At 45.1% G+C, this 26,540-nt stretch overlaps 1 protein-coding gene across 15 annotated transcripts in view; it reads left to right on the forward strand.

Moving 5' to 3' along the window:
* Arhgef11 (Rho guanine nucleotide exchange factor 11) overlaps positions 1–26,540 on the forward strand; it is a 141,339-nt gene that overhangs the window by 107,384 nt on the left and 7,415 nt on the right. For 7 of the 15 annotated variants that reach the window (XM_041655300.1, XM_041655308.1, XM_041655304.1 and 4 more), the window contains 19 exons: positions 6,322–6,418; positions 6,530–6,652; positions 9,610–9,633; positions 10,865–11,009; positions 11,272–11,371; positions 16,571–16,697; positions 19,503–19,685; positions 19,812–19,859; positions 20,055–20,242; positions 20,609–20,755; positions 21,095–21,174; positions 21,303–21,428; positions 21,868–21,985; positions 22,580–22,758; positions 23,298–23,373; positions 23,665–23,832; positions 24,521–24,611; positions 25,161–25,286; positions 25,744–25,805. In XM_041655300.1, coding sequence (XP_041511234.1) covers positions 6,322–6,418; positions 6,530–6,652; positions 9,610–9,633; positions 10,865–11,009; positions 11,272–11,371; positions 16,571–16,697; positions 19,503–19,685; positions 19,812–19,859; positions 20,055–20,242; positions 20,609–20,755; positions 21,095–21,174; positions 21,303–21,428; positions 21,868–21,985; positions 22,580–22,758; positions 23,298–23,373; positions 23,665–23,832; positions 24,521–24,611; positions 25,161–25,286; positions 25,744–25,805 — 2,208 coding nt within the window. The remainder of the gene's footprint in view (positions 1–6,321; positions 6,419–6,529; positions 6,653–9,609; positions 9,634–10,864; positions 11,010–11,271; positions 11,372–16,570; positions 16,698–19,502; positions 19,686–19,811; positions 19,860–20,054; positions 20,243–20,608; positions 20,756–21,094; positions 21,175–21,302; positions 21,429–21,867; positions 21,986–22,579; positions 22,759–23,297; positions 23,374–23,664; positions 23,833–24,520; positions 24,612–25,160; positions 25,287–25,743; positions 25,806–26,540) is intronic. The other 8 variants (XM_041655296.1, XM_041655301.1, XM_041655305.1 and 5 more) reach the window with 3 other exon arrangements.

Genomic DNA, 26,540 nt, shown 5'->3' on the forward strand with positions numbered 1-26,540 from the left:
AAATGCTTTTTCTGTATCCAGTGAAATGATTATATGTTTTTTTTTTCTTTCAGTTTATTTATATGGTGGATTACATTGATTGATTTTCATATGTTGAACCAACCCTGCATCTCTGGGATGAAGCCTACTTGATCATAATGGATGCTTTGGGGGGGGGGGGGGGGTTGGTTGTTTTTTGGTTTTGGTTTTGGTTTTTTTTTTCTATGTGTTCTTGGATTTGGTTTGCCAGAATTTTATTGAGAATTTTTGCATCCATGTTCATGAGTGAGACTGGTCTGTAATTATCTTTCTTGGTTGAGTCTTTGTGCGGTTTTGGTATCAGGGTAACTGTAGCTTCATAAAAAGAGTTTGGCATTGAGCCCTCTGTTTCTATTATGTGGAACACTTTGAGGAGTATAGGTGGTATTAGCTCTTCTTGAAAGTTCTGGTAGAATTCAGCACTAAAACCATCCGGCCCTGGGCTTTTTTGATTGGGAGGTTTTTGATGGCTTCTATCTCCTCGCAGCTTATAGATCTATTTAAATTGTTTACCTGGTCTTGATTTAATTTTGGTAGGTTGTATCTATCTAAAAAATTGTCCATTTCTATTTTCTAGTTTTGTGAAGTACAGATTTTTGTAGTAGGACCTAATGATTCTCTGAATTTACTCAGTGTCTGTTGTTATGTCCCCCTTTTCATGTATGATTTTGTTCATTTGGATGTTCTCTGTCTGCCTTTTGATTAGTTTGGATAAGGGTTTGTCAATCTTGTTGATTTTCTCAAAGAACCTCCTCTTTGTTTCATTGATTCTTTGGATTGTTTTCTTTGTTTCTATTTTGTTGATTTCAACCCTCAACTTGATTATTTCCTGTCCTGTCCTTTTGGGTGAGTCTGCTTCATTTTTTTCTAGAGCTTTCAGGCATGCTGTTAGGTCATTGATGTGAGCTTTCTCCATTTTCCTTATGTGGGCACTTAGTACTATGAACTTTGCTCTTAGCACTGCTTTCATAGTGTCCCATAGGTTTGAGTGTTGTGTCTTCATTTTCATTGAATTCAAGGAAGATTTAAATTTCTTTATTTCTTCCTTCCAGGAGTGGTTCAGTGGTTGACTGTTGTGGGAGCTGCGGGCCTGCTTTTTATCTCGCCCGGCTCCTGCCACAGGTTAACTTTACCCGAAATAACAGCACACAAATTGTGTTCTTTTAAACACGGCTTGGCCCATTATATCTAGCCTCTTCTCAGCTAACTCTTGCACCTGGACTAGCCCATTTCTAATAATGTGTGTAGCACCCCAAGGTGCGCTTACCGGGAAGATTCTAGCCTACGTCCATCCTGGGTCGGAGCTGAATCGCGTCTGCCCGGGAGAGGGGAGCATGGCCTCTGAGCTCACTTCCTCTTCCTCCCAGCATTCTGTTCTGCCTACTCCACCCACCTAAGGGATATCCTATCAAAATGGGCCAAGGCAGTTTGTTTATTACCAATGACCTTCCTCCATCAGTTGACTGTTCATTTTCCATGAGTTTGTAGGCTTTCTGGGAGTAATATTGTTGTTGAGTTCTAACTTTACTCCATGGTGATCTGATAAGACACAGCGGATTACTTCAGGGTTTTTTGTTTTTTGGGTTTTTTTTGTTTGTTTGTTTTTTGATATCTGTGGGTGTTTGCTTTGTTACCCAGAATGTGATCAATTTTAGAGAAGGTTCCATAAGGTGCTGAGAAGAAGGCATATTCTTTTATTGGGGGGGGGTGGAATGTTCTATAGATGTCTGTTAAGTTCATTTGATTCATTACATCTGTTAGTTCTCTTATTTCTCTGTTAAGTTTCTGTCTGACCTGTCCATTGTTGAGAGAGGAGTGTTGAAATCTCATACTATTAGTGCGTGGGGTTTGATGTGCGATTCAAGTTTCAGTAATGTTTCTTTTACGTATGTGGGTGCTTTTGAATTAGGGGCCTAGATATTCAGGATTGAGACTTCATCTCGATGAATTGTTCCTGTTATGAGTATAAAATGTCCTTCTCTATCTCTTCTGATTGATTTTAGCTTGAAATCAGTTTTGTTAGATATTGGAATAGCCACACCTGCTTGATTTTTTTTTTTTTAGGTCCATTTGATAGGAAAACCTTTTCCCAACCCTTTATTCTGAGTAAGTGTCTGTCTTTGAGGTTGAGGTGTATTTCTTGTAAACAGCAGAGTGCTGGATCCTGTTTATGTATTCATTCTCTTAACCTGTACCTTTTTATAGGTGAATTGAGTCCATTGATATTAAGTGATATTAATGACCAGTGGTTGTTAGCTCCGGTTATCTTTCAGTAGTAGTATTTGTGTTTCCTTTCTTTGGGTTATGCTGGGGGGGAGGGCGGGTATCAGATGCCTGTGTTATTGTGGGTTGTGGCTTTCCTTCTAGTACTTTCTGTAAGGCTGGGTTTGTGGATATGTATTGTTTAAGTCTGTTTTTGTCATTGAATATCTTGTTTTCTCCATCAATAGTGAATGAAAGCTTTGCTGGGTACAGTAGTCTGGGCTTGCATCCATGGTCTCTTAGTGTCTGCAGCACATCTATCCAGGACCTTCTGGCTTTCATGGTTTCAATTGAAAAGTCAGGTATAATTCTCATAGGTTTTCCTTTATATGTTACTTGACCTTTTTCTTTTGCAGCTCTTAATATTCTTTCTTTGTTCTGTATGTTTTGTGTTTTGATTATTATATGGTGAGGGGATTTTTTTTTTTGATCCAGTTTATTTGGTGTTCTGTAAGCTTCTTGTACCTTCATAGGTATATCCTTCTTTAGGTTGGGAAAGTTTTCTTCTATAATTTTGTTGAATATATTTTCTGTGCCTTTGAGCTGTAACTCTTCTTCTACCCCTGTTAGTCTCAGGTTTGGTCGTTTCATGGTGTCCCAGATTTCCTTAATGTTTTGTGTTAAGAATTTGTTGGATTTAGTGTTTTCTTTGACCACTGAGTCAATAGAATCTTTAACGCCTGAGATTCTTTCTTCTATCTCTTGTATTCTGTTGATTATATATATGTATAGTTCCTGTTCGTTTACCCAGATTTTCCATTTCCAGAGTTCCCTCAGTTTGTGTTTTCTTTTTTTTTTATTTATAGTTTTTTTTATTGAGAAAAGGAGAAAAAAAAAACAAGTTTCCACCTCCTCCCAGCCTCCCATTTCCCTCCCCCTCCTCCCACCCTTCTCCCCCTCCCCCCAATCCTCTCCCCCTCCCTCTCCAGTCCAAAGAGCAGTCAGGGTTCCCTGCCCTGTGGTAAGTCCTAGGTCCTCCCCCCTCCGTCTATATCTAGGAAGGTGAACATTCAAACTGGCTAGGCTCCCACAAAGCCAGCACATTACGTAGGATCAAAACCCCATGCCATTGTCCTTGGCTTCTCATCAGCCCTCATTGTTCGCCATGTTCAGAGAGTCCAGTTAATCCCATGCTTTTTCAGTCACAGTCCAGCTGGCCTTGGTGAGCTCCCAATAGATCAGCTCCATTGTCTCAATGGGTGGGTGCACCCCTCGTGGTCCCGACTTCTTTGCTCATGTTCTCCCTCCTTCTGCTCCTCATTGGGACCTTGGGAGCTCAGTCCAGTGCTCCAGTGTGGGTCTCTGTCTCTATCTCCATCCATCACCAGATGAAGGTTCTATGATGATATGCAAGATATTCGTCAGTATTGCTATAGGATAGGGTCATTTCAGGTTCCCTATCCTCAGCTGCCCAAGGAACTAACTGGGGACCTCGGCTTGGGCACCTGGGAGCCACTCTAGGTTCAAGTCTCTTACCAACCCTAAGGTGGCTCCCTTAACTAAGAATTGTGCTTCCGTGCTCCCCTATCCAACCTTCCTTTATCCCAATCCTCCTTTTTCCCCAAGTTCCCCCCATCCTCCCCTTCTCCCTTTTCTCTCCCCATCTCCCCTTACCCCCAAGTTTGTGTTTTCTTTATTACCTCTTTTTCAATCTTCAAATCTTGAACTGTTTCCTTCATCTGTTGGATTGCTTTTTCTTGGTTTTCTTAGGTTTCTTTGAGGGATTTATTAATTTCTTCCAGCTTGTTGTTTGTCTTCTCCTCCATTTCTTTAACGGAGTTTTTCACTTCCTCTTTAAGGGTCTCCGTCATTTTTATTAAGTAATGTTTAAAGTCGTTTTCTTCTATATCTTCTGGGTTAGGATGATCAAGTCTTCCTGTTGTGTGTCCGCATGGTGGTACCATGTTGCTTTTTAGGATGTTGGAGGAGTTCTTGCATTGGCTCCTTCCCATCTCTTCTTTCAACTCTTATGTCTCATGCCCACCAAGAATTGGTCTCCACGGAGCTCACAGGGAATGATGTGTTGTGGGCGGGGTAGATGGCTGTCTGGCAGACCAGCTCCCTGCTGGTGTTAGGAATGCCGAAGGCTCCTGGGGAGGGGGGCCCCTGGCCTTTCTCCCACGTGGAGGTTTTAGGGAGTAGGGGTCCAGGTTCCGGGGTCCTGGGGCCACTGTTGTCTCACCTCTTATGTCTGCCACGTATTGGTCTCCATGGAGCTCGCAGGAAATGACCTTTAGTGCCATTCTTATACTGAACTCTCAGGAGACACCAAAGACAGAGAGATGGAGTCCCTGTCCCTGCATAACTGTCCTGTACTAGGAGGCAGAATCCTTAAATGGTTACTCCAAAACAGCTTCACACTTAGAACACGTGTGATGCGGCACCGCCCGAGAGCTCATTTCTGCCGACTTCCCATGGGCCTCTGGGCCTTTGTAGGCTCACTTGTATGAAGAGGAAATTAGACTTTACTAAGGATTTCTAAGCAAGGACAGATTACTGAAGGTAACTTGTAAAATTACAAAGACCTCTATCCTACCTGCTAAATCAGACCCTCTGGAATATTGTCTTAAGAGGATTTTTCAATTGGTTGACTATGGGGTGATTAGGTTTTAGTTTGCTAAGTTCCATAACAATACAAATACGAGGAGTACCAGAGTCAGAGCGAGGATCAAGGATTGGATAATAATACTATTCTTTCCGATTCCAAAATAGTTGAGGCAATGTCAAGAAAATAGCAGCGTGGGGCTGAGGATACAGCTCAGTTGGTAGAATGCTTGCCTAACATGCATCAAAGCCCTGGGTTTGAATCCCAGCATCCCATAAACCAGGTATAGCAGCACTCCTCTGTAATCCCAGTATTCAGGAGGTAGAGACAGGAGGATCAGAAGTTCAAGATCACTCAAGCCATGTTCTCAAGGATATATGAATTTGAGACTCTCCAAAAGAAGGAAGGAAGGAAGGAAGGAAGGAAGGAAGGAAGGAAGGAAGGAAAAAGAAAAAAGTCAGGCACAGACAGTGTTTTCTAAGCTAGAACTAGTAGTCTACATTTGGAAAGAATTAATAGCAAAGACACAGGGAGGACAACCAACATGTACACACAAAGCAGCTTGCTCAGAAACAGACTGAGAGGTCTGACATGGTGACACATGCCTTTATTCTCAGCACTCAGAAGGCAGCAGTCAGATATCTGTGAGTCTAAGGCCAGACTGGTCTACATAGTAAGTTCCAGGACAACCAGGATTATGTAGTGAGACCCTATCTAAAAAAAATAAAATAGAGAATGAGGTTGTCATTCCCAAGGTCTAGCCCACATGGTGCTAGATGGCAGAAGATGAAGGGCACATCTCTTGGTTCCATGAAGTGTAAGTGTCAAGGCAGTAGAAGGAATAAGTCTATAGAAGACTGCATGTTGATGTCAGCAGACATTTAAGCATATACCCAATGAGAAAGAGCTTCAGTATTTCCTCTCATTAAGCATTTAACATCCAGACAATAATTTTGTCCTTGACTTTGATAGTATCAGAAGAATGATTCAGTCTTAAGCCTGACAACTTGAGTTTAATTCCTGGGATCCACATAAAGGTGAGAGGGGAGAACCAACTCCACAGAGTTGTCCTCTGACCTCCACATGCACACCACAGCACGTGCATGCATACAATATTAAGTGAGATGTGTGGGTTTTTTTTTTTTTTTTTTTTTTTGGTTTTTTGAGACAGGGTTTCGCTGTGGCTTTGGACCCTGTCCTGGAACTAGCTCTGTAGACCAGGCTGGTCTCGAACTCACAGAGATCCGCCTGCCTCTGCCTCCCGAGTGCTGGGATTAAAGGCGTGCGCCACCACCGCCCGGCTTGTGAGATGTGTTTTTAATTAAATAAGAAGATGTTACCTGGATGGAATACAGGCCTTCACTGCTTTCAGACTAATGGGCCAAAAAGCCAGTTTTTCTACCAGTGTCACAGAATGCAAAACCACTTGAGGTGCTCAGAAGTTATCTCCTCCTCTAACACCCACCTATTCTGCCTTTTTTGCTTTTCCACTATAGACCTGCGCTTGCGGAATGGCGAGGACCCTCGCGGTGTTCTCTGTGAAGCTCAAGAGGCAGTCACACTGGAGATCAAGGAACAGATCAGTGACTATAGGTCTGCAGAGCCCTCAGTTCTCTGTGCCTCTGGAGGGAGTATCTGACTTTCCCCTCTGTGTATATACGTGTTCAGCATGGTCTTTGTTTCCCTGTTGTATCTCTGGTGTAGATCAAAGCGCACTCTGGGGCTAGGCAGCCTCTATGGTGAAAATGACCTACTAGACTTGGATGGGGACCCTCTTCGAGAGCGCCAAATGGCTGAGAAGCAATTGGCTGCCCTTGGAGATATCCTGTGAGTATTCAACTTCTCCACTATCTCTCTGAACTTCCCAGACAGGTTGGCCTGTTTTCTACCTTCTTGTACTTCTTGCATGATCTCTTTCTCCAAAAGACAGGAGATCCTGCTTGAACGTGCTGAGGGACCCACCTGTAAGCCTGGAGCTACAGCTCACTGGTGGTTGTGACAATACCAGGCTCCAAGAATACAGTGAGCTTTCTGCTTCCCCTTTCTAGCCCTTTCATGATCTTCCTCCTTCCTTGCCTATACGTTCATAGCTGATACTCAGCATGACATTGCGCCCCTGCCAGGGGACTGGAGTGTCTTCAGTAAGTGCTCAGAACTGACTTAAGGAAAGCGGCCATTTTTTCACAAGCACAGCTGAAGCTGGAGCACTTTCCAGGGAGCTTGGGCACAGCTGCTCCCGCTGTACTTCTCCAGTTCTGTTTTCTGTTTCCTTATTTTGTTTTTCATTCGATTTTATGTGTATGAGTGTTTTACCTGCATGTATGTCTGTGTCTCATGTACATGCAGTGCTCGCAAAGACCATAAAAGGGTGTCAGGTCCCCTGCAGCTAGAGTTACAGGTATGAGCCACTGTGTGTGTGCTGGGAATCAAACTCAGTCCTCCAGAAGAGCAGCCAGCAGTCTTAACCACTGAACTGTCTCTCCAGCCCCTCGAGTCTCATTTTCTAAAGCATGTGTTATCCGTGATTTAGACCCCAGGGCAGGATTGATAGCTGAACTTCTAAGCCTAGACAGCTTTACTTCTCAATGTTGTTTCTTGCTGAGCAGTGACCTTAATCAGTCTGTTCTGTTTCTCTGAGCCTCACATACTAAATGACAAAAGTTGTAGTATCAATAACATGAGCCTTTCATTTTGGCATGTATCAAATGTGTTTGCACTATTTGCCAAACACGTGTACATGGGGCATCTGGTGAGCAGAGTGGTTATTTCCTTTGTGGGGTTATGTAATGATGAAAGGAGATAGCAATGCCTATAAGTGGACGGGCAGTATATCAGAGTATATCAGAGATAACAAGCGTCGAGGGAGGAAATAGGACAGGGTATAGACAACTAGGAGTACCAGAGTCACTGGGTTACATAGTTAAATAGACTAGTTCAGGTGAGCTACCTGGAAAAGGTAGTAATCAGTTGAAGAGATTGACTAAATTATCTGACATCTGGGAAAGAGCATCGCAGACAGAACAGCCAAGGCAGGCAGAAGTGAGACCAGCGTAGAAAGAGCAGAGTGAAAATTAAGGGATGGAGCCAGGTAATGGGAGGGGCAGCACAATGGAGACGATTTTAGTCTTCACTTAGCAAGTGGAAGAGCTGTTGGAACTGCAGGAGGCTGCACTATGGGTAGAAGAAATGGAAAACTAAGCAATTCAGTTACAAGGCTCCCTATAGGAATCCCCACAAATTATAGTAATTTCAATAGCCATGAAAGTTGTGAGAAGAAATAGCTCTTGGTGGAGTTGAGGGATAGAATCATTAAGAGAATTTCCGAAAGAAAGTCAAAGGAGAGATTCCAGGGATTTCTTCCCAAAGCATTAAAAAAGACCATCAGTTACTCTAGGTGCAATTGATAAGACAGGGAGCAGTTTTGGACATCTTAAGCCTGGGGTCTCTTTGATGTATCAAACTACAGATCTAAAAAGACGGCTACTTGTGCAAATCTGTCATGTGGTGACAGATCTGGGCTAGCGGGGGCTAGGGTTACAGCTAGAAGTGGAGCTGTTACCTAACAAGCACAAGACTCTGGGTTCCATCTCACTAAAAAAAATAAAAAATAACAGAGCCTGGTGGCACAGGCCTGTAAACCCAGCTACTTTGAGAAGCTGAGGTGCCATCAGTAATGGCTCACACCTTTAATCCCAGCACTTGGAAGGCAGAGGCAGGTGGATCTCTGAGTTTGAGGCCAGCCTGGTCTACAAAGTGAGTTCCTGGACAGTCAGGGCTACCCCCCCCCGCCCCCCCACACACACACAAAAAACAAACAAACAAACAAAAAACCCTTGTCCTGAAAAAAATCCCTAGACTACTGAGTGAGTTCAAAGCCAAACTCAGTAGGATCAAGATTTTAAAAAAAGCCAGGCGGTGGTGGCGCACGCCTTTAATCCCAGCACTCGGGAGGCAGAGGCAGGCGGATCTCTGTGAGTTCGAGACCAGCCTGGTCTACAGAGCAAGTTACAGGACAGCCAGGACTGTTACACAGAGAAACCCTGTCTCGAAAAACCAAAAAAAAAAAAAATTAAAGTCAGGGGATGTAGCTCAGAGGTAGAGAGATTGCCTAATCTACATGCAAGACCCTAGGTTCAATTCCCAGTTCCAGTGAATAATAAAGAAAGAGGAAAGAGACCTGGAAAAGATGGGAAGGAAAGGATAGGAAATCTGGATTAGAAAGAAAATCACACAGAAAGCATAGCCTTGCAATCCAGCTTCCTAGCCTTCAGTGGTAAGGTGCCATGGATTCTTCGGTGCAAGCAGGCAGTACCTGACTGAGCCTGAGATTCTATTCTGGGAACCCAACTTATAGTAGTTTCTATTTTCAAGTAATGTAATTTGTTCTTACCAAATGGGAGCCTTCTTGTGGGTGTTTTGAAAATTAAATGGGTTTGTGTGTAAATAGCTTATAAAAATGTCTGGCCCATAGTAATAATCCCCACACACTGGTTACTGCTGCCTCCATCTAGCCTCCAGGTTTCATCTTGTTCTAATGACTTTGTGCTTTGACACAGAGAACAGAGACTGAATTTGCTGCATCCCCCTTTGTACTCGAAGGCATCATTGTCATCATCATTGCCAGTTGAATCCTTGAGGAAATAAAAATTCTCACCTCCTGAGCTTCAAAGGCTCCAGACCTTGTATGCCCTACCAACCCTTCTCTTTCCTCTAAGAAGGGACTTCCAGCTCTACCCCGAGAACAGCCTGTCTCAAAGTCCAAGTGATCTATTCTTTCATTACAGGTCCAAGTATGAGGAAGACCGGAGGTGAGCAAATCCTTGGTGTAGTTCATTTGCAACATTCAAGGTGGGAAGAAGAAGGGCTGAGCTCTCCTATGCTTTTCATTTCTGCTACCCACAGGAAAGTTGTAACCTCACAGGACATGAGTCTGTGCAGGGCTAGTTCCCAGGTAACTAACCATAACATGCAGGACTTGATGCATAAGGACCACTGCCTGGTATATGGGTCTACTCCTTGGTGTGACAGGCTGGCCCTCGGTGTTCATGACGTCCTAGGCCTGCTTCTGTCCATCTACTCACAATACCCTAAGTCTCCCTTCCCATTTCTTTCCCTAAAGAGAGATTTCCCAAAAAAATAATGGTGGTAGAATCAGTCTATGATGGGCACCAGCAGAGAGGAGAGCATCTTCTTTCTTGGCACATTTTTTTTAATCTCACATATTGGCTTTATTATTTTTTGTCAGCTTAAAGTGTGTCTGCATTCCCTGCCTACACACTCTTTGTAAAGGAAGAGATGGGTCCTGAAGCCAAAGTGGAAGTGTTGCTGTGCTGGCTCCATCAAACAGATAGTCTGTCTACTAAATTACAGGCCAAGTACATTTTGAGCACAGAGCACTAGACAGTTCCATTTGTTTGTAGCAATTAGAAGCACCTTGACAGCCCTTTCTTCTCTTTTTTTCGTTGTTCTCAGGGATGGGGCAGGTGAAGGCAGTATGCCTACTTTAAACCCCCTATGTGTATCTGAGGACATTGGCTATAGACTTAACCTGTCCTCCAGGCCATATTTTAGGGCCTTTGTGTCCCATCCTCTGACTAGCATCCCTTCATAGGAAGAGAGTTTACTGCTTGGATTTCTGTTGGGAGCAGTAAAGAGATTTGGCCAGCTTCTAATTGCTGTTACATTTGGCCATCCAGACTTCACTTTGAACATGTTAGCCCATAACTACCCCTTTCCTTCTCTCTGGGATAGCTGTGGGGAGATTGCACTGAGCTAGGTTTTGGTCCTTAACTGTCTATTAAGAAACATTACATATTGGCAATATATATGAGCCAGGCGGTGGCGGTGCATGTCTTTATTCACCAGCACTTAGGAGGTAAAGACAGGAGGATCTCTGTTGAGTTCAAGGCCAGCCTGCTAGTTCCAGGACAGGCTCCAAAGCTATACAAAGAAACCCTACCTTGAGAAACAAAATACAAAACAAAACAAAAGAAGAAACATTACTTGACCTTTCTGGTTCATAACATTCCTGTCTTGCAGTGCTCCCATGGAGTTTGCCCTTAATACCTATATGAGCCATGCTGGAATCCGTCTTCGGGAGTCAAGACACTCCAGCACAGCAGAAAAGGCCCAGTCTGCTCCTGATAAGGACAAGTGGCTGCCCTTTTTCCCTAAGACCAAGAAGGTATCAGAACTGCCCTGGAACATAGCTGACTTGGAGCAGTCCTCTGTGCTGAGGTAGATCAGGAAAGCCATTTCACAGTTTTTCAGCTACAGCTCCCTCCTTTCTCTAAACCCAGCCTTAGGTGGAACATGTCCATTAATATATAAACCTGAGTCAGCTTTCCAGTTATTTGTTTAGGGCCAGTCTTGGGAACAGGGCATGAGTGATCAGCAGTCATGTCTGATTGTTGGGACCACCTCCAAACTAGTGTCTCCTATCTCAGCAGAGCAGCAATTCCAAGAAAGAAAAGGATGCCTTGGAGGACAAGAAGCGAAACCCCATCCTCAGATACATTGGGAAGCCCAAAAGCTCTTCTCAGAGCAGTGAGTATTTTGGAGAGCAAAAGCCTTGACTATTCTTTGGTAGAGATCTCAGCTCTTCACCTACACAGGAAGTGGAGGGTCTTGCCATGTTTCTGGGAGCCATGGCTAAACTCTGGAGCCTTTGGCTTCCTCTTAGTGCTACTGTTCTCCCCCCTGCTATATCCAGTGCAGTCTCATTGAGGGAAGGCCAATGTTTCAGAGCCAGGAGGGTTACCCTTGCTTACCTTGGGTCTTAATCTGGGAACTCGGAAGCAGTTGTAGCTACTGAATAGTCTACCTTGGAAAGACTTCCCTGGTGATCTGTAGTTCCCTCTTTGACTCATCCCTGGTAGGTATGTACATTCCTGTGATTTTGTATTTTTGGCCCTTGTTGAGAGGTTTGACCTGGCAGGAGTAAGGGGCAAGATCTGTGATATCATCAGTAACTAGAACACTAATGACCCTTCCTCCATTGGTTTCTCATCAGCCATGTCTAGAAATTGTCAGTATTTTCAATCCTGAGTTTCAGTGGGAATATGAAGAGTGGTTTTGGCCTGCATTGAACTTGGTGACGTCAGGAAAGAGAGGAAGAGGGGACTCTTCCAGATCTGCTTTGGCCTTTTCATTTTCGAGCTTGATACAATTTTTATTTTGACTCTTGCAACATTAAATTAACTTTTCATGGTTTACTTTTGTTTTTGTTTGTTTTTCCTTTAGCATTTCATATTCCCTTGTCCTATGTGGAAGATAAAAGGACCATTTTCTTCGGGGTTATCTTCTCATTAGCATCAATTTTCCAACTCCAAATTTTTGCTATCCCTTTTCCATCTGGTCCTATCCGGTCCCTCCTTCTTCCCTCCTTTTCTTTTCTCCATCTCTTATGTATTCCTCCTTTCTGCTACAGCTTCTCTGTGACACAGACCGCTGGGGTCACTCTTCTCACCTTGTTAGCTGCCAGAGGTTTTTACCTTACCTGGTTTCTTCAGGGTGAGAACTCCCTTCCCCCAGGCAGGATTTCCTTGAGTTTCTGATAGAGACCAGCTTTCTTGGCAGCAGTTTCCTTGTGGCCCTAGCCTTTGCTCTTCAAAGTGTGTTAACTTGTCGCTATAACAAAATATCTGAGATAAATAACTTAAAAAGAAGTGTTTAATTGGGCCAATAGTTTCAGTCCATAATCACTTGGCCCCATTGCTTTGTGGTACGGCAAAAAAAAAAAAAAAAATACATTGTACCTTTAATCCCAGCACTCTAGGCATAGGCAGGCTTATATCTGTGAGTTCAAGGCCAGCCTGGTCTACTGAGCAAGTTCCGAAGAGCCAGGGCTGCACAGATTGTAGCAGTAATGTGTGGCCTGTAGCTGAGGAAATCTCCTTAACGCATGAAGCAAAAAGAGAAAGTACTGAGGTGCAGGCGTCTTTTTCAAGGGCACACCTCTCCTTGTGACCTCCATCTGAGTAGACTAATGCCTTCCAATCACACCATTAACTGGGTCCTAGCCATTAACACAAAAGTTTTTAGGAGACTGTACGTGCAGGAAACCCTATTAGACTGCAATGTGTACTGCAGGGAGGGAGATACAGGAATGAATCGGGGTTTTGTTTACAATTAAAATAACTTTTTTCAGTTTTTTAAATTGCAGGTTGCTTAATTAAATTACAATTACAAAGAAAAAAATTATAATTTTTTTAAGATTGTATCCCTAACCCTTCTTAGGCCCTTCAATGTAGTAAAGGAGAATGTTGAGTTGGAAGCCAGACTGGGCTACGTAGTTGAGTTAGTTAAGTACTTGCTACAAAATGAGAACTGGATGTGTTGAGGCTGGAGAGATGCTCAGTGGCTAAGAGCACTGACTACTCTTCCAGAGGACCCAGGTTTGAGTCACAATGTACATGGTTGCTTATAACTTCAGTTCCAGGGCATCTGAGGCCCTTCTGGTCTCCACTGGCAGTAGGCACAAAAGTGGTGCAAAGATGCAGGCAGAGAACCCATATACATAAAATAAAATTAATTTTTAAAAAAGCTAGGTATAGTGGTGTACATGTGTAATCCTATCAGTGAGGAGGAGGCAGAGGGCTCACTGACCACCCAGCCCAGCTGAATCAGCAGCCTGCACATCACTGAGACCCTGTTGGGGCAGGTAATCATTTCCTGAGGAATAACATTCAGGGTTAGATTGCATTCTCGTTCTCCCTCTCCAAAAACAATAATTGATAGAGGGCTATGGGGGTGGCTCAGTAGAGCATATGATTAGCACATTTAAAGTCCTGGCTTTGATTCACAGCACAGAAAAATAATAAATTATACATATTAACCCATAAGAAACTTAAAGCCTACATCAAAATGTCACAGAATCATGCAAGTTTCCTTCAGTGAGGTCCATGTATAAACAATTATTGATATTCGCTGGCATACTCCTGTAACCCTAGACTTGGAAAGTAGAAGCGAGAGGATTAGGAAATCAGGGTGCGCTTCAGCTACATAGCCTGGGCTACGTGAGATTCTTTCTCAAAAAAAAAAGTGCAAAATATGTTTTCTAAGTTCTATAGTAGTTTGTACATGGAGAAAGAACAATGGAATACAGTCAGGAAATTCTGTTGTGTAAAAATGGCATTTTAAAATTAGTATCTTTGAGCTTACTTTGTTATTGACATATCATGTTATCTTAAGCCATAAAAATAAATCTTGAAAAAAAATTTAGCTGTGGAAAAACAAAAGAATAGCCCTGAAATCCAGTCCCATCATTGGAACCAAGCTGCTCTACCACTGAGCTGTGTTCCCAGCTCCAGACTCAATAGCTGCCAAAATCTGTTTCTCATTTGCCCTGTCAAGGAAAGTGTGAGGTTGTAAGAAGCTGAGCAGCTCCACTGAGGGAGCTTTGTGTCAGCTTGAGAGAGAACAAGAATGCCCAAGGAGAATAAGATAAGGGTGCTGAGGGTTTGTGTGTTCTCTCTCTGTGTCTCTGTCTGTCTCTCTCTCTCTCTCTCTCTCTCTCTCTCTCTCTCTCTCTCTCTTCTTTTAATTTTGTGTGTAGTGTGTGCACATGAATTGCAGAGGCCAGAGCAGTTGGGTTCCCTGGAGCTGAAGATTCGGGCAGCTGTGAGCTGACTGATGTGGTTGCTGGAGGTTGAACTTTGGAAGAGCAGTACACACTCTTTATGCTGGGCCTCTCCAGCCCCATGCCTCATCCATGTGCTCCTTAAGTCAGATTTTATCACTCTGATTGCTTGATTTGATTTGGGCTTCTAAAATTCCTAGGATATCAAACACCCACTGCTAGAAAGGTCCAATTGATACTCAATCTTCATCTATCACCTGTTTGTCTGGTTGCTAATAGCATAATGGGGGGGGGTGCTTTAGAAGTCAAAGGTAACCTAAAGTGTCAATCGTCATGAGACATCCACTTGTTTTTTTGTGATCTCTCTCACTAGAGCCTGGGGCTCACCATTCTTTTAGGCAGGCTGTCTCCATCTTCCTCGTACTGGAATTACAAGCACTTGCCACCACCCCTGACTTTTTATTTGGGTGCTAGGGATTCATCTCTGGTCCTCAATTCTTGCAGCAGCACTTCAGTGACTGAGCTATCACTCCAGCCCCCATAATTCACTTTTCTTAGTTCCATTGTCTTTCAGAGACTGGAGGAAAGGGAGCAAAGTCTACTAGTGAAACTTGCCTGGGTTAAAAAGCCAGGCAGTGGCGGCTCATGCCTGTAATCCCAGCACTCAGAAAGCAAAGGCAGGCGGATCTCTGTGAGTTCAAGGCCAGCCTGGTCTACAGAGAGTACCAGGTCAGGTTTCAAAGCCACACAGAGAAACCCTGTCTCCCAATCAATCAACCAATCAATTAATCAATGAAAGTGCTCCTTTCTGTTTCCTGTTGTTATGCTAAGTTACTCAGCGATACCAGATCTCAGGGCTACACCTGCTTTTTGCCACAGCCACACAACTATGCAGAGCACACCTAGACATTAGTCAGGTAACCATGAGATAGGGATAGTAAATTCTGCCTCATACTGTCAGTTATGGGATATTCCTAGGTTCTTACATAATTGCTCAGACAGGTCCATCGTAGGTACACAACAGACTATGAGTGAGTCTGTGGTGACCCCCCCTCCCCCCGCCCGGTGCACGTTCATTCTAGGACAGGTCCTAGACAAAAGCAAGTGATAGTAACAGCCACTATAAACATTCCCAGCCACTTAAAAGTTTGAGAAAAGGGCCACCCTGGCCATCTATCTCAAGGATGGGGCTGTAAGTGTAGAAAAGAATAGACAGATGTTTTTTGTTCTCTTAGGTTTGGGAATCTTCCTTTGAAAGTCAAATTTATGCAACGAGCAGGTCTGTTTTAGACAAGGAGTCTAAACTGCACATGTAGAATCTCTAAAGTCAGTTTTGTTGCCAGTTCCCTAGATACTTCTGCTGCCTCCACCTGCTACCTGAGCCCTGCTCTACCTTCATGTGACTCAGTTTTGTTGCCAGTTCCCTAGATACTTCTGCTGCCTCCACCTGCTACCTGAGCCCTGCTCTACCTTCATGTGACTCAGTTTTGACTTGAAGATGAACTCTTTATCTCTTGCCTGGCTCCCAGACACTGGGCTTAGGTCTAAGCCCCCTTTGCAGGGTTTTCAAGTATTATGTCTTAGTGTGTCCTCCCTCTCTGTACCTTGCTTGCTCTCGAATAAGACTGGCTCCCTAAACTGTCAGCTTGGGGAAAGGGCTAGATTTTGAATACCAAGGATAATGTGTTGCCTCTGTTCCTCAGGTCACCTACCTCTCACCAATCCTTTAATAATGGAGCTCAAAGCTGGCCATAGGAATGGGATAGAGAGTGGGGCAGGGAGGGGAGTGTATAAAAGTGATAGAAAATTGAAAAGGGCCTGAGATTCGATTCAGCAACATGGTCGGACTCCATGTATATGTGGTTTTGGTCTTCCTGGCTTTTTTCTTTTTTTTTTTTTTTTCTTTTTTTAGACCTGCTGTGTCACTTTAGGAAAACTTAGTCATTGCTTTCAGGTAGTGTGAAAAGAAGAGACCTAGAAAAGGAGAGGACCACCCAGGACTATACAGCATATTAGAGAAGAACTAGGCCTAGCTCATGTCCCCTGCCTTCTGGTCCCATGCTGTTCTCATCTATGCTTGTTCATTGCTCTGTCTTCTGGGATAGAGGGGAGTAAGGACACTGGAACAGAAAGCATAGTACCCTTCGTTTTCTTTTTGCCTGCAGTTAAGCCAGGCAATGTGAGGAACATCATTCAGCACTTTGAGAACAGCCATCAGTATGATGTCCCAGAGCCGGGGACACAACGACTCTCAACAGGAAGCTTTCCTGAGGACCTGCTGGAGAGTGACAGGTAGCTGTAGCTGGATGGGGCCAACCAGGCATGGGCAGGCTTCAGCACTAGGGTTTAATTCCCTCTGCCTTGCTCCTCTCCACTGTACTGTGAGGTCGCGAGTAGAGCCTGCCCACTCTAAGTGACTGCAGGAAGTATAATGTGTTGGGAACTGGGCCAGTGGAAGCTCGTTAAGGCAACCTTTAGGCTGACCCCCAACTACTGAGCAGTTCCATCCCAAAATGGAGCTGCATTATTTTATCCAGCAGCCAGTCAGGAAGGATAAAGGCCAAGAGAGGCACAAGAAAGTCTTTGTCTAGTAAGAAAGCTCTAAGCTAGGTGAGATGTCACACACCTCTAATCTCACCCAGCCCTAGGGAGGCACAGGCAGGAGGACCTCTGTGAGTTCCAGGCCATCTTGGTCTACCTTGTCTCTGAAAATAAAATAATAATTTTTTAAAAAGCTTGAAAATGTTTTTCTGCTGACCCTTTTAAAGACAAGCAATAGGTGGAAATGAGTCGTCTGTCTCAGCAGACCATAGAGTCAGTTGGCTCAAGACAGATGATTCTTCCCTTCAAAAAGAAAAAGAGGGCAGGTGACACATGTCTGTAATCTCGGCACTCCAGAGACTGAGACAGGAGGATCACTGGGAGTTCAATGCCAGCCTAGGCTATAAAGTAAGACCCTATCTCACAAAGGGTGGGGATGGTGCTCTCTCATTTTCTGCATCTCTGTTAGGTATCAGGTTCTAACAAGGATGTTTGTGTGGTTTAACACATGCTCCTGACTGGCATGAAGGCGGTCACGTCATGGCTACAGCTGTCTTTAAAATAAAGATTGCCTGTAACCAGAAATGTCTGTGCAGATTCCTCAAATCATTCTTGAGGTGCAGTACTGCAGCCTTTTGTATAGGAAAATAATCCCATTGTACAATCAAGTTTGAAAGCCACTGAAGAATAGAGGCAGGCAGAGAGGCAAATCCATAGGCAGCAGTATTGGTGTTCTAATCATTTGCCTTTTAAATAACCATCAGCGCCAAGCCAGACATTCTGGCTGGAATACAAGTTCATTCTTTCAGTTTTATATTAGCCCTTCATAAATTTAGTTCATGTCAAAGGATTTAGCCATAGTAAGAGTTGACAAAGATTTTGGGATGATAAACTTCGGAGATTTGTACTGTGGAGAGAGGTTGAGCTTAACATTTGTAGATAAATTAGATACAAATTACATAATTGCTATGAGACAGGTGTGATAATTTGGACATGTCAAATATTTTACATTTGGGAGATGTCAATACCTTGAAAAAAAATTTGAAAACACTTACAGACTTGCTCTCTTGGCCTTGCTAGGTAAAATTGCTCTACCTAAGACGTTCACCAAAATCCTAAAGCTATTCTAAGCAGAAGGCTTAGAATTTTATTTGTAAACTCTGTGGCAATCTTGGGAGAGTAGTATGCACAGGAAGACAATTTAGGCTGCCGTAGATGCTTGGTGTTGAGTGCCCAAGGGTTCTTCTAGGAAGTTACAAAGCTTTGTAGCCCTCTAACCTACTGGAAGAGGTTTGCAGTGGTGGCTGAGGACATAGAGAACAGTGTGAGCTGATCTGGATTAGAATTGTTCTTATAGATTGCTGAGGAGTAACTTCAGTAAGACATCAGTTGTCAAGTCGTTTGCAAACCCTAAAGACAAATTTGAGTCCTCAAGAGGTAAACTCTGTGTTGAATCCTCTGGCCTTTTAGAGAAGGTGTAAATTAAGACTCAAAGTACTTGGCTCCCTGCTGCAGCAGCCCACTACTGTTAAGCACTCTCTAGACATTTCAAGACCTTCTGTGATTTGAGACATAGAACAGGATATAGATTATTAACAAAGGGGCATCCCAGGAGGGCCTAGTGGTGCATCTAGGGGCATCTAGGGGTCAGAGATGTTGGGTGTGTTGAGGCTGATGGCACTACAGACTCAACAGATATCAGTCCTCAGTTGTCAGCATCTCACCAAACCCCAAGAGTGCTTGTTAGCCACGCAGGACATCCAGGGATGAACCTCTGCCTGTCTGTAACCAAGCCCTGGAAGCATCTTCCCCAGCCATGTCTCCCTGGAAAGGAAATAGAAGTTTAGGAAGGGAAAGGAGAAATCTACATCACAGCTAGAGTAAGAATCCTACAGCACACAGCATCTTCTGACAGCCAAAGTGTAGGAACCAGCTATTCCTCCCTCAGAGAAAGATCCACCTCAAGAGTCAGAGAAGAGGGTAGCTGGTCCAAAACTGGCAAGGTATACTGACCATGGGATGGCCTCCAGGGCAGTGGACCTTATGGCTTCTGATGAAAGACTGTGATATATCCATGGGTCTTCTAAAAGGATCATGGTGCCTTAGGCATCTGAACACATCACAAAACTGATTCTCTTAGCCTGTGGGTTACAACCCCTATGGGAGTTGAACAGCCCTTTCACGGGTGTCACATATCAGATATTTACAATCCATAACAGTAACAAAATTACAGTTATAAAGTAGCAATAAAAATAATTTTATGATTGGGGGTCACCACAACTTGAACTGTATTAAAGGGTCACAGCATTGGGAAAGTTGAGAACCACTGTCTTAGCTTAAGGTGAAGAAGAGAAACTATCCAGGAAGCCCACTGAGGAAAGCCACAAGTCTGTAGAGTAGCCAGAGTGGCTTGTCATTGTGCAGCTTATGGGCCCTCATGTTTGAGCCTTTCAGGGCCAGGTAGAAAAACCTGTGGTTTTGAGGCACCTTTGGAGTTGGATAACAGGTAAAAGCTAGCCACAATATCACATCTCAAAGTTTCCTGTCCCTCCTTAGCAGTTCACGCTCAGAGATTCGCCTGGGCCGCTCTGAGAGCCTCAAGGGCCGGGAAGAGATGAAGCGATCTCGAAAAGCAGAGAATGTGCCCAGATCTCGAAGTGATGTTGACATGGATGCTGCTGCTGAGGCCACTCGCCTTCATCAGTCAGCCTCGTCCTCTGCCTCCAGCCTCTCCACCAGGCGAGTGACCTCCAGTGACTATACTTACCCGATGCTACTTAGTGTGGTTAGATATATTGTTGTTATTGTTGTTACTATTATTATGATTATAATTATATATATTCAGAGTTGGTATTTTCTCCTTAGGTCTCTTGAGAATCCAACCCCTCCCTTCACACCTAAAATGGGCCGCAGGTAAGTGGTGAGCACTGTGGCACTGTTTGGTGTCTCTGTGGCACATCTGCGTTCAGCCACCTTCACACATCTAGGCATGGCTAGATGTGCATCTCTTCTCTATGGGCCTGGTAAAAGCAGGTTGAGTAAGAGAGTGACAGACAACCTTGAATGTAAGTTACCCGCTAGTGAAGCTGAGCTCCCCGTTTTCCTTAGGAGCATTGAGTCCCCCAATCTGGGGTTCTGTACAGATGTTGTCCTTCCCCACCTTCTGGAAGATGATCTGGGCCAGCTGTCTGACCTCGAGCCAGAGCCAGATGTCCAAAACTGGCAGCATACAGTAGGCAAGGACGTGGTGGCAGGGCTGACACAGAAGGAGATTGACCGACAAGAGGTCATCAATGGTGAGAACCTCCCTTGCTTCCCTCATCTCCACTCATGCTTATGTGGGTAGGAGAGCTTCTCCAGGTCACCTTATTAGTGCTTAGTCAAGCGTAGAGAAGCTAACACTCCATTTCCCCAAAGAGTAGTGACTCTAGATCAGTGGGTCTCAACCCCTTTGAGGGATCTCATATCAGATATTTACACTATGATTTATAACAGTATAAAAATTATAGTTATGAAATAACAACAAAATATTTTTATGGTTGGAGTCACCACAACATGAAGAACTGTATTAGTGGTTGCAGCATTAGGAAGGTTGGGAATCACTGCTCTAGACATTTGCTAATCTTTTCCCCCCGTCTCTCCTTGTCACAACCCCTGCTCAGAGCTGTTTGTGACAGAAGCATCCCATCTGCGAACACTCCGGGTCTTGGACCTCATCTTCTACCAGCGCATGAAAAAGGAGAACCTAATGCCTCGGGAAGAGCTGGCGAGGCTCTTCCCTAATCTGCCTGAACTCATAGAGATTCACAGTAAGGCGCCTGTGTCCCTCCAGTCTCCCTCTGCCGCCTTTCACTCTGCTTCAGTTTGAATCCCACCTGATCCCCCTAAGTATATAACCCCCCACTACTCCTGCTGAGAGAAACTGACAGATAGCTTGAAGCTAACCCTCCAGATCCAAAGTAAAGGTTTCCAGACTTCTCCGTGAAACTACTGTCAAAAATGCCTTTTCTCCTAGTTATAAACGACTGTCAAAAATGCCTTTTCTCCTAGTTATAAACGACTGTCAAAAATGCCTTTTCTCCTAGTTATAAACTGTCTAGCAGTGTGGCTCCACCCCAGGCATTTCTGCTTCTTCCTTCCTACCACAGATTCCTGGTGTGAAGCCATGAGGAAGCTCCGGGAGGAAGGTCCCATTATCAGAGACATCAGTGACCTCATGCTGGCTCGGGTATGGCAAGGAGGAGATTAGAAGAAGCAAGATCCCTTTACCCAAGAAGAGAGGATAGTCAAGGGGGAAGGGGTGCTGCTCCCTGGCAGAAGTGTGATACCTGGACCATGTCCTTTCTGCCTCTTCAGTTTGATGGTCCTGCCCGAGAGGAGCTCCAGCAAGTAGCTGCACAATTCTGTTCCTATCAGTCAATTGCCCTAGAGCTAATTAAGACTAAACAACGTAAAGAGAGCCGGTTCCAGCTCTTCATGCAGGTATCCTGGACTGTGTCTTAACCCTCCCTCAGCTCTGCCATGCTCACCAAAGATCTCCTAACGTCTTCTGGACCCAACCTTAACCCCTCTACCTATCCACATCACCCACATCAGTACTGTAAAGCATTACCTCTAGAGCCAAAAATGCCTTTGGTTGAGAAGTACTCTAGACTAGCAGGCAAAAAGCCTGCCTTGCCCACTAGAATTAGTGTGCACTTTGCTGTGAAATAGGAATGATACTGCCCTTCTGTTTTGACCTTCTCTTCCTGGCAACATTAACCCCTCCCTAAATGTTGAAAGAAAAAACTGCCACCATTTCCAAGTGACCCATCTGGGGTTAGGACCTACTTGGCATTTTCAAAGCCATCTTAGCCCTGAACCCTAAAGGAACTCCCAGTCACTAGTTGACCTCTTCCTCTGTCTGCGTCTTGCTATTCAGGAGGCTGAGAGCCACCCTCAGTGCCGGAGGCTGCAGCTGCGAGACCTGATCATCTCTGAAATGCAGCGGCTCACCAAGTACCCACTGCTGCTAGAGAACATCATCAAGCACACAGAGGGTAGGGCATTCACTAGTGCCTTGTGGCAGCAGACTTCTTTGCTTCATCACAGCTTTGTGATCTTAACAAGCCCAGACCTTTGAGATCTTCTTCCTTGTCCGAGTACAGTAAGTCTCAGAGAGGAAAATGATTGGAAATGTGGTTTGGAAATATGAAGTGCTGCACAGCAGAGAAACAAAGGCCACTGCTGGCTTCTGGGGCCTCTATATGAGCCAGGAAGCGTGGACCCAGTGCCTGGCCCTTGAAGGCAACTCTGAGCTCCTTCAAGGGCTCTGCTGGATTGTAGACCAGTTAATACCTTTGTTGGGTGCCTCTGTGCAGTGTGCAGAGATATAACCAGGGGACTAGCATGATGACTCAACAGAAATTCACAGAAAGGATGGAAGGAGAGAACCAACTTGACAAAATTGTCCTCTGACCTTAACATACACACTGTGACGTGGCTGTCCACACACACACACACACACACACACACACACACACAATAGTAAGTAAGCAAATATGCTAAGCCATATATATAACACTAGGAGAACGATGACCATATGAACTTTGCAGGCAGAAGCACTAACTGCCACACATTCCCCCGTTTGGTAGGTGGCACATCTGAGCATCAAAAGCTCTGCCGTGCCCGGGACCAGTGCCGAGAGATTCTCAAGTTTGTAAATGAAGCAGTGAAGCAGACAGAGAACCGTCACCGATTAGAGAGCTACCAGAAACGCCTAGATGCCACTGCCCTAGAGCGGGCCAGCAACCCCTTGGCAGCAGAATTCAAGGTAGGAGGTGGAGGCTGCAATACTGGCAGCCCCTCACACACATCCTTTTTGGGCCCCCTTAGGAGCAGAACTCAAGTCAGAGCCCAGTGAGTCTTAGAAGTAAGAGACATGGCCTGTCTGTGATAGGGTGGCGTGGTTAGGTCATGAGAGGCATACCCTGTTAATGTCGCTCATCCCTGGATTAACAGGAACAGAAAGCCTCACTAAGTAAAAAGTAGATGTTGGAACTTAGCCTCAGGAAATAGAATGGGGCAGGACTGGAGGTAAAGGAAGAATAAAACTGAAGAGAAGGTCAGGAAAAGCAACACTGTCTCCTTGGAAAGTTAGGTGGCATGTAGTATGCCAAGTGGGAATCCCAAGTCAGAGCACCACAGACAGGCACAGGGCTCCGTAGCACACTTTACTTCTCTCCGTCCCCTATAAGAGTTCAAAGGTAACAGTTGTTTCCTACTCACTGATTCCCAGCACCTTAGCAAATGTCCATGCACAGTGATTCTTAAAACTTGTTGTGTGAATGGAACAATGGTGTCTCCTTTCAGAGCCTGGATCTTACAGCGAGGAAGATGATCCATGAGGGACCCCTGACCTGGAGGATCAGCAAAGACAAGACCCTGGGTATGTGCCGGGGACTGGGAATTGAAGAGAACCTGTGGCGAGTGTGCTTCTCCAGGGTCCATTCTTCTCTGCTGCAAAAGCTTTAAAAACTGCTGCTCTAAGGGTACTGGGATGCTGGGGAGGCAAACATACGCAACAGGGTGGCAGCACACAGCTCCTTAAGCACAGTGTGGGAAGGGAAGACAGAAAAAAAGAGTTGGAGTCACTGGATTCCTGTGGCCTCCTAGTCCTGGGCGTGGACTTCTAATAGCCTCTGGGTGACTGAGCAACAGGGATCGTCTTAATTGTCAGACCTGCAGGTGCTGTTACTGGAGGACCTTCTGGTGCTGCTGCAGAGACAAGAGGAGAGGCTGCTGCTCAAGTGCCACAGCAAGACAGCTGTGGGCTCTGCGGACAGCAGACAGACCTTCAGCCCTGTGCTGAAGCTCAACGCTGTGCTCATCCGTTCCGTGGCTACAGGTACCATGAGGACATGAGCCAGCCAGCTTGAGGCTCTGTGTCCTGTTCACTCTGCTTACTAGCACTGGGTGATGTAGGCCCATTCTGGAGCTTTACAAGATTTGAAGTCCTGGGTTCCTTTCCTATCTTGGCCCAGTCTAAGCAGGAAGATCTGGTCCAAGATGGCAGGGTGAGGGGTAGGTAAGGGACCATGGTGAAGACCATGATGGATGGGATGGGTGCACTGGGTGGGGCTGAAGATGTCAGAGCAAGAATGAAAGAAACAGGAGCAGACATAAAGACTGGGACAGACCTTGTGCAAGAATGCCTTGGGCAGAGCATAGTTCAAAACAACCACACCTACAGCACAGACTCGAGCCCAGAAGTTTGAGGTAGCAGGGCAGTCAACCACATTCTCTGGGATCATCAATGACACCTGACCTCCCTGAGCAGCTCAGAAAGGATGGGGTAGACATGGAAAGATTTGGTACCCCGAAGCACTATATGCACATCAGCCCTCAGTTAACAGAGCAAGAGGGAAGTAGGAATGGCCCTGACAAATGTCATTGGGGGCCCATAATTGCCTGTGTCTTTTGGTGAATGCCAATTAATTCTGATGACCCAGGTATATCCCATAGTGCTTTCTTCAGGTTGGGGACCATGTCCGCCATGCCCTGTGTAGACTTTCTGCCTTTCTTTCCTCGCACAGATAAGCGAGCCTTCTTCATCATCTGTACTTCTGAACTGGGCCCTCCCCAGATCTATGAGCTGGTTGCATTGACATCATCGGACAAGAATATGTGAGAATTGATTGCGGGGTCCCGTATAACTTCTGTCCCCTTGGAACCAGAGTGGTGTGTAGAAGGATTTGAGCAATGAGACCAGGACTGGGCCCAGAGCAGTTCCTGAATGGAGGACTAAGAAGTTAAGAGGCAACATAGGCACAGAGCAGCAGAAGCCATCACCCAGGATGTAACCAGGCCTGGGCTAAGTAAAATAAATCCATGTATATCTACCCCATGTTTCCCAACACTGACTGCTAGAGGTGGTATGGCACAGTGGGCAGAGACAGGTTAAATCAGTTTCTTCCCCTCTGGGTTCTCATTTTGAAAGGGGAAATGAGTCTTATAAAAGTGTTAATATCTAGTAATTGGTAGCTATGAGTCATAGAAATCTAGGGGAATGGCCAGTGAGAAGTGTTGATGGAGGTGAAAACCTGCCTAGCAGAGGGTCCTTGAGACAGAATGTGGAGAGGGCTTTGAAGGTTTTTGGCAGTAGAGTCCACAGAGGACAGGGAGTATACCTGGCCTTATTCTCATCACTGGGCTTGTGTTTCTGCCGAGCAACAGATGGATGGAACTCTTAGAAGAGGCCGTGCAGAATGCCACCAAGCACCCTGGAGCTGCCCCAACACCCATCCATTCTTCACCACCAGGATCCCAGGAGCCAGCCTACCAGGGCTCCACCCCTAGCAGGTATGTTGCTTAGCCCTCCAGTTCCCAGCACCATTCCCCGTCCAGCCTGCCTTTCTTTTGATACTCCTCAGCCTTTTCACCATTAGAGTAGACAGGTAGCCTCCACAGAGAAATACCATTGGGAAACAGATGGAAGAACATGCCTCTGCTTCTTTGCCTTCTGTCCTCCCTGCTCTCCCATCACCTCACATTTGGATATAGTGGAGATGCCCCTGAAGCAGGGTTCTGGTATTGAATGCAGCTAGAGGAGCTAAGTCAACACCCAGCTTCCACTGTCAGCCTGTGCAGCCCATCAGGTGGTGAGGCCCAGCTCCTTCTTCCTTACACCCTGCTCCTTTATTGCCTGTGAAAGATATGACGGGACCAGACTAGATTTCATGACACCTTGACCAGGCTGGCAAAGCTAGAAATTGCCACCAGGTGGTCTGCTTTAACCTTTAATGATTTCTTCCCTCAGGGTAGAAATAAATGACTCAGAAGTTTACCATACTGAACCAGAAACCAAGGAACTATCTGGAGGTAAGGCCCCTCTCCATCGTGTGGGAAACCAGCATTGTCTTTGTGTGTGTGGGGGGGGGGGGGGGGTATGGGTCAGATTAAGGTATCAGATGATGAAAGAGTCCATCAGGGCAAGAGGTATGAGAGGTGCCACTTGATAAAATGAGTAGAAGGGAAATGGGAGAGGAAACTGACTGACAGCTTGACCAACTTTTGCTGCCTCTGTGGGTAACAAGGTTAGGAGAGAAATACCCTTGCCTGCTTCAGCCAGAGATTACTGTCATAGAGCAAGATGCACACAGAGAGTGAGGAGTATTGGGGTATGCAAGGACTTAAGATGTCACTTTTGGGATAGGACGTAGAAGTACAGTTTTCAGGTAACTTCTCTTTGAGGTGTTTTATTTTTAAATAACTTAAAATTAAGAGTTCCCTGCCTATGTCACTCATCTGTGCTCTTTCACTTAGAATGTCTTTCTCTGTGTCCCACGCATCCTTCATAGCTTGGTTCCAGCAGTTGCCCCATGACTGTTTTTGTTGTTTATGTCAATTAGTAGTATAACCAGCACTTCTAATGCCCATACCCTGATCTGTTTTATCTTTTTTCCCATAATACTCAACACCTTCTAACAAATGCCTGATTGCCTAGTTGATTTTGATTGCATCCCAGGCACAGTCTCTGTCTGCTGATATGTGTCGGGGTCACAGGAGGTGCTCCATGAACTTCCAGAGAACTTACTAACCAGGGCTCCCAAGCCC

The sequence above is a fragment of the Microtus oregoni genome, unplaced genomic scaffold, assembly GCF_018167655.1.
Source record: "Microtus oregoni isolate MIOR12 unplaced genomic scaffold, Mior012 000007F_ref0000211, whole genome shotgun sequence".
Lineage (NCBI taxonomy): Eukaryota > Metazoa > Chordata > Mammalia > Rodentia > Cricetidae > Microtus > Microtus oregoni.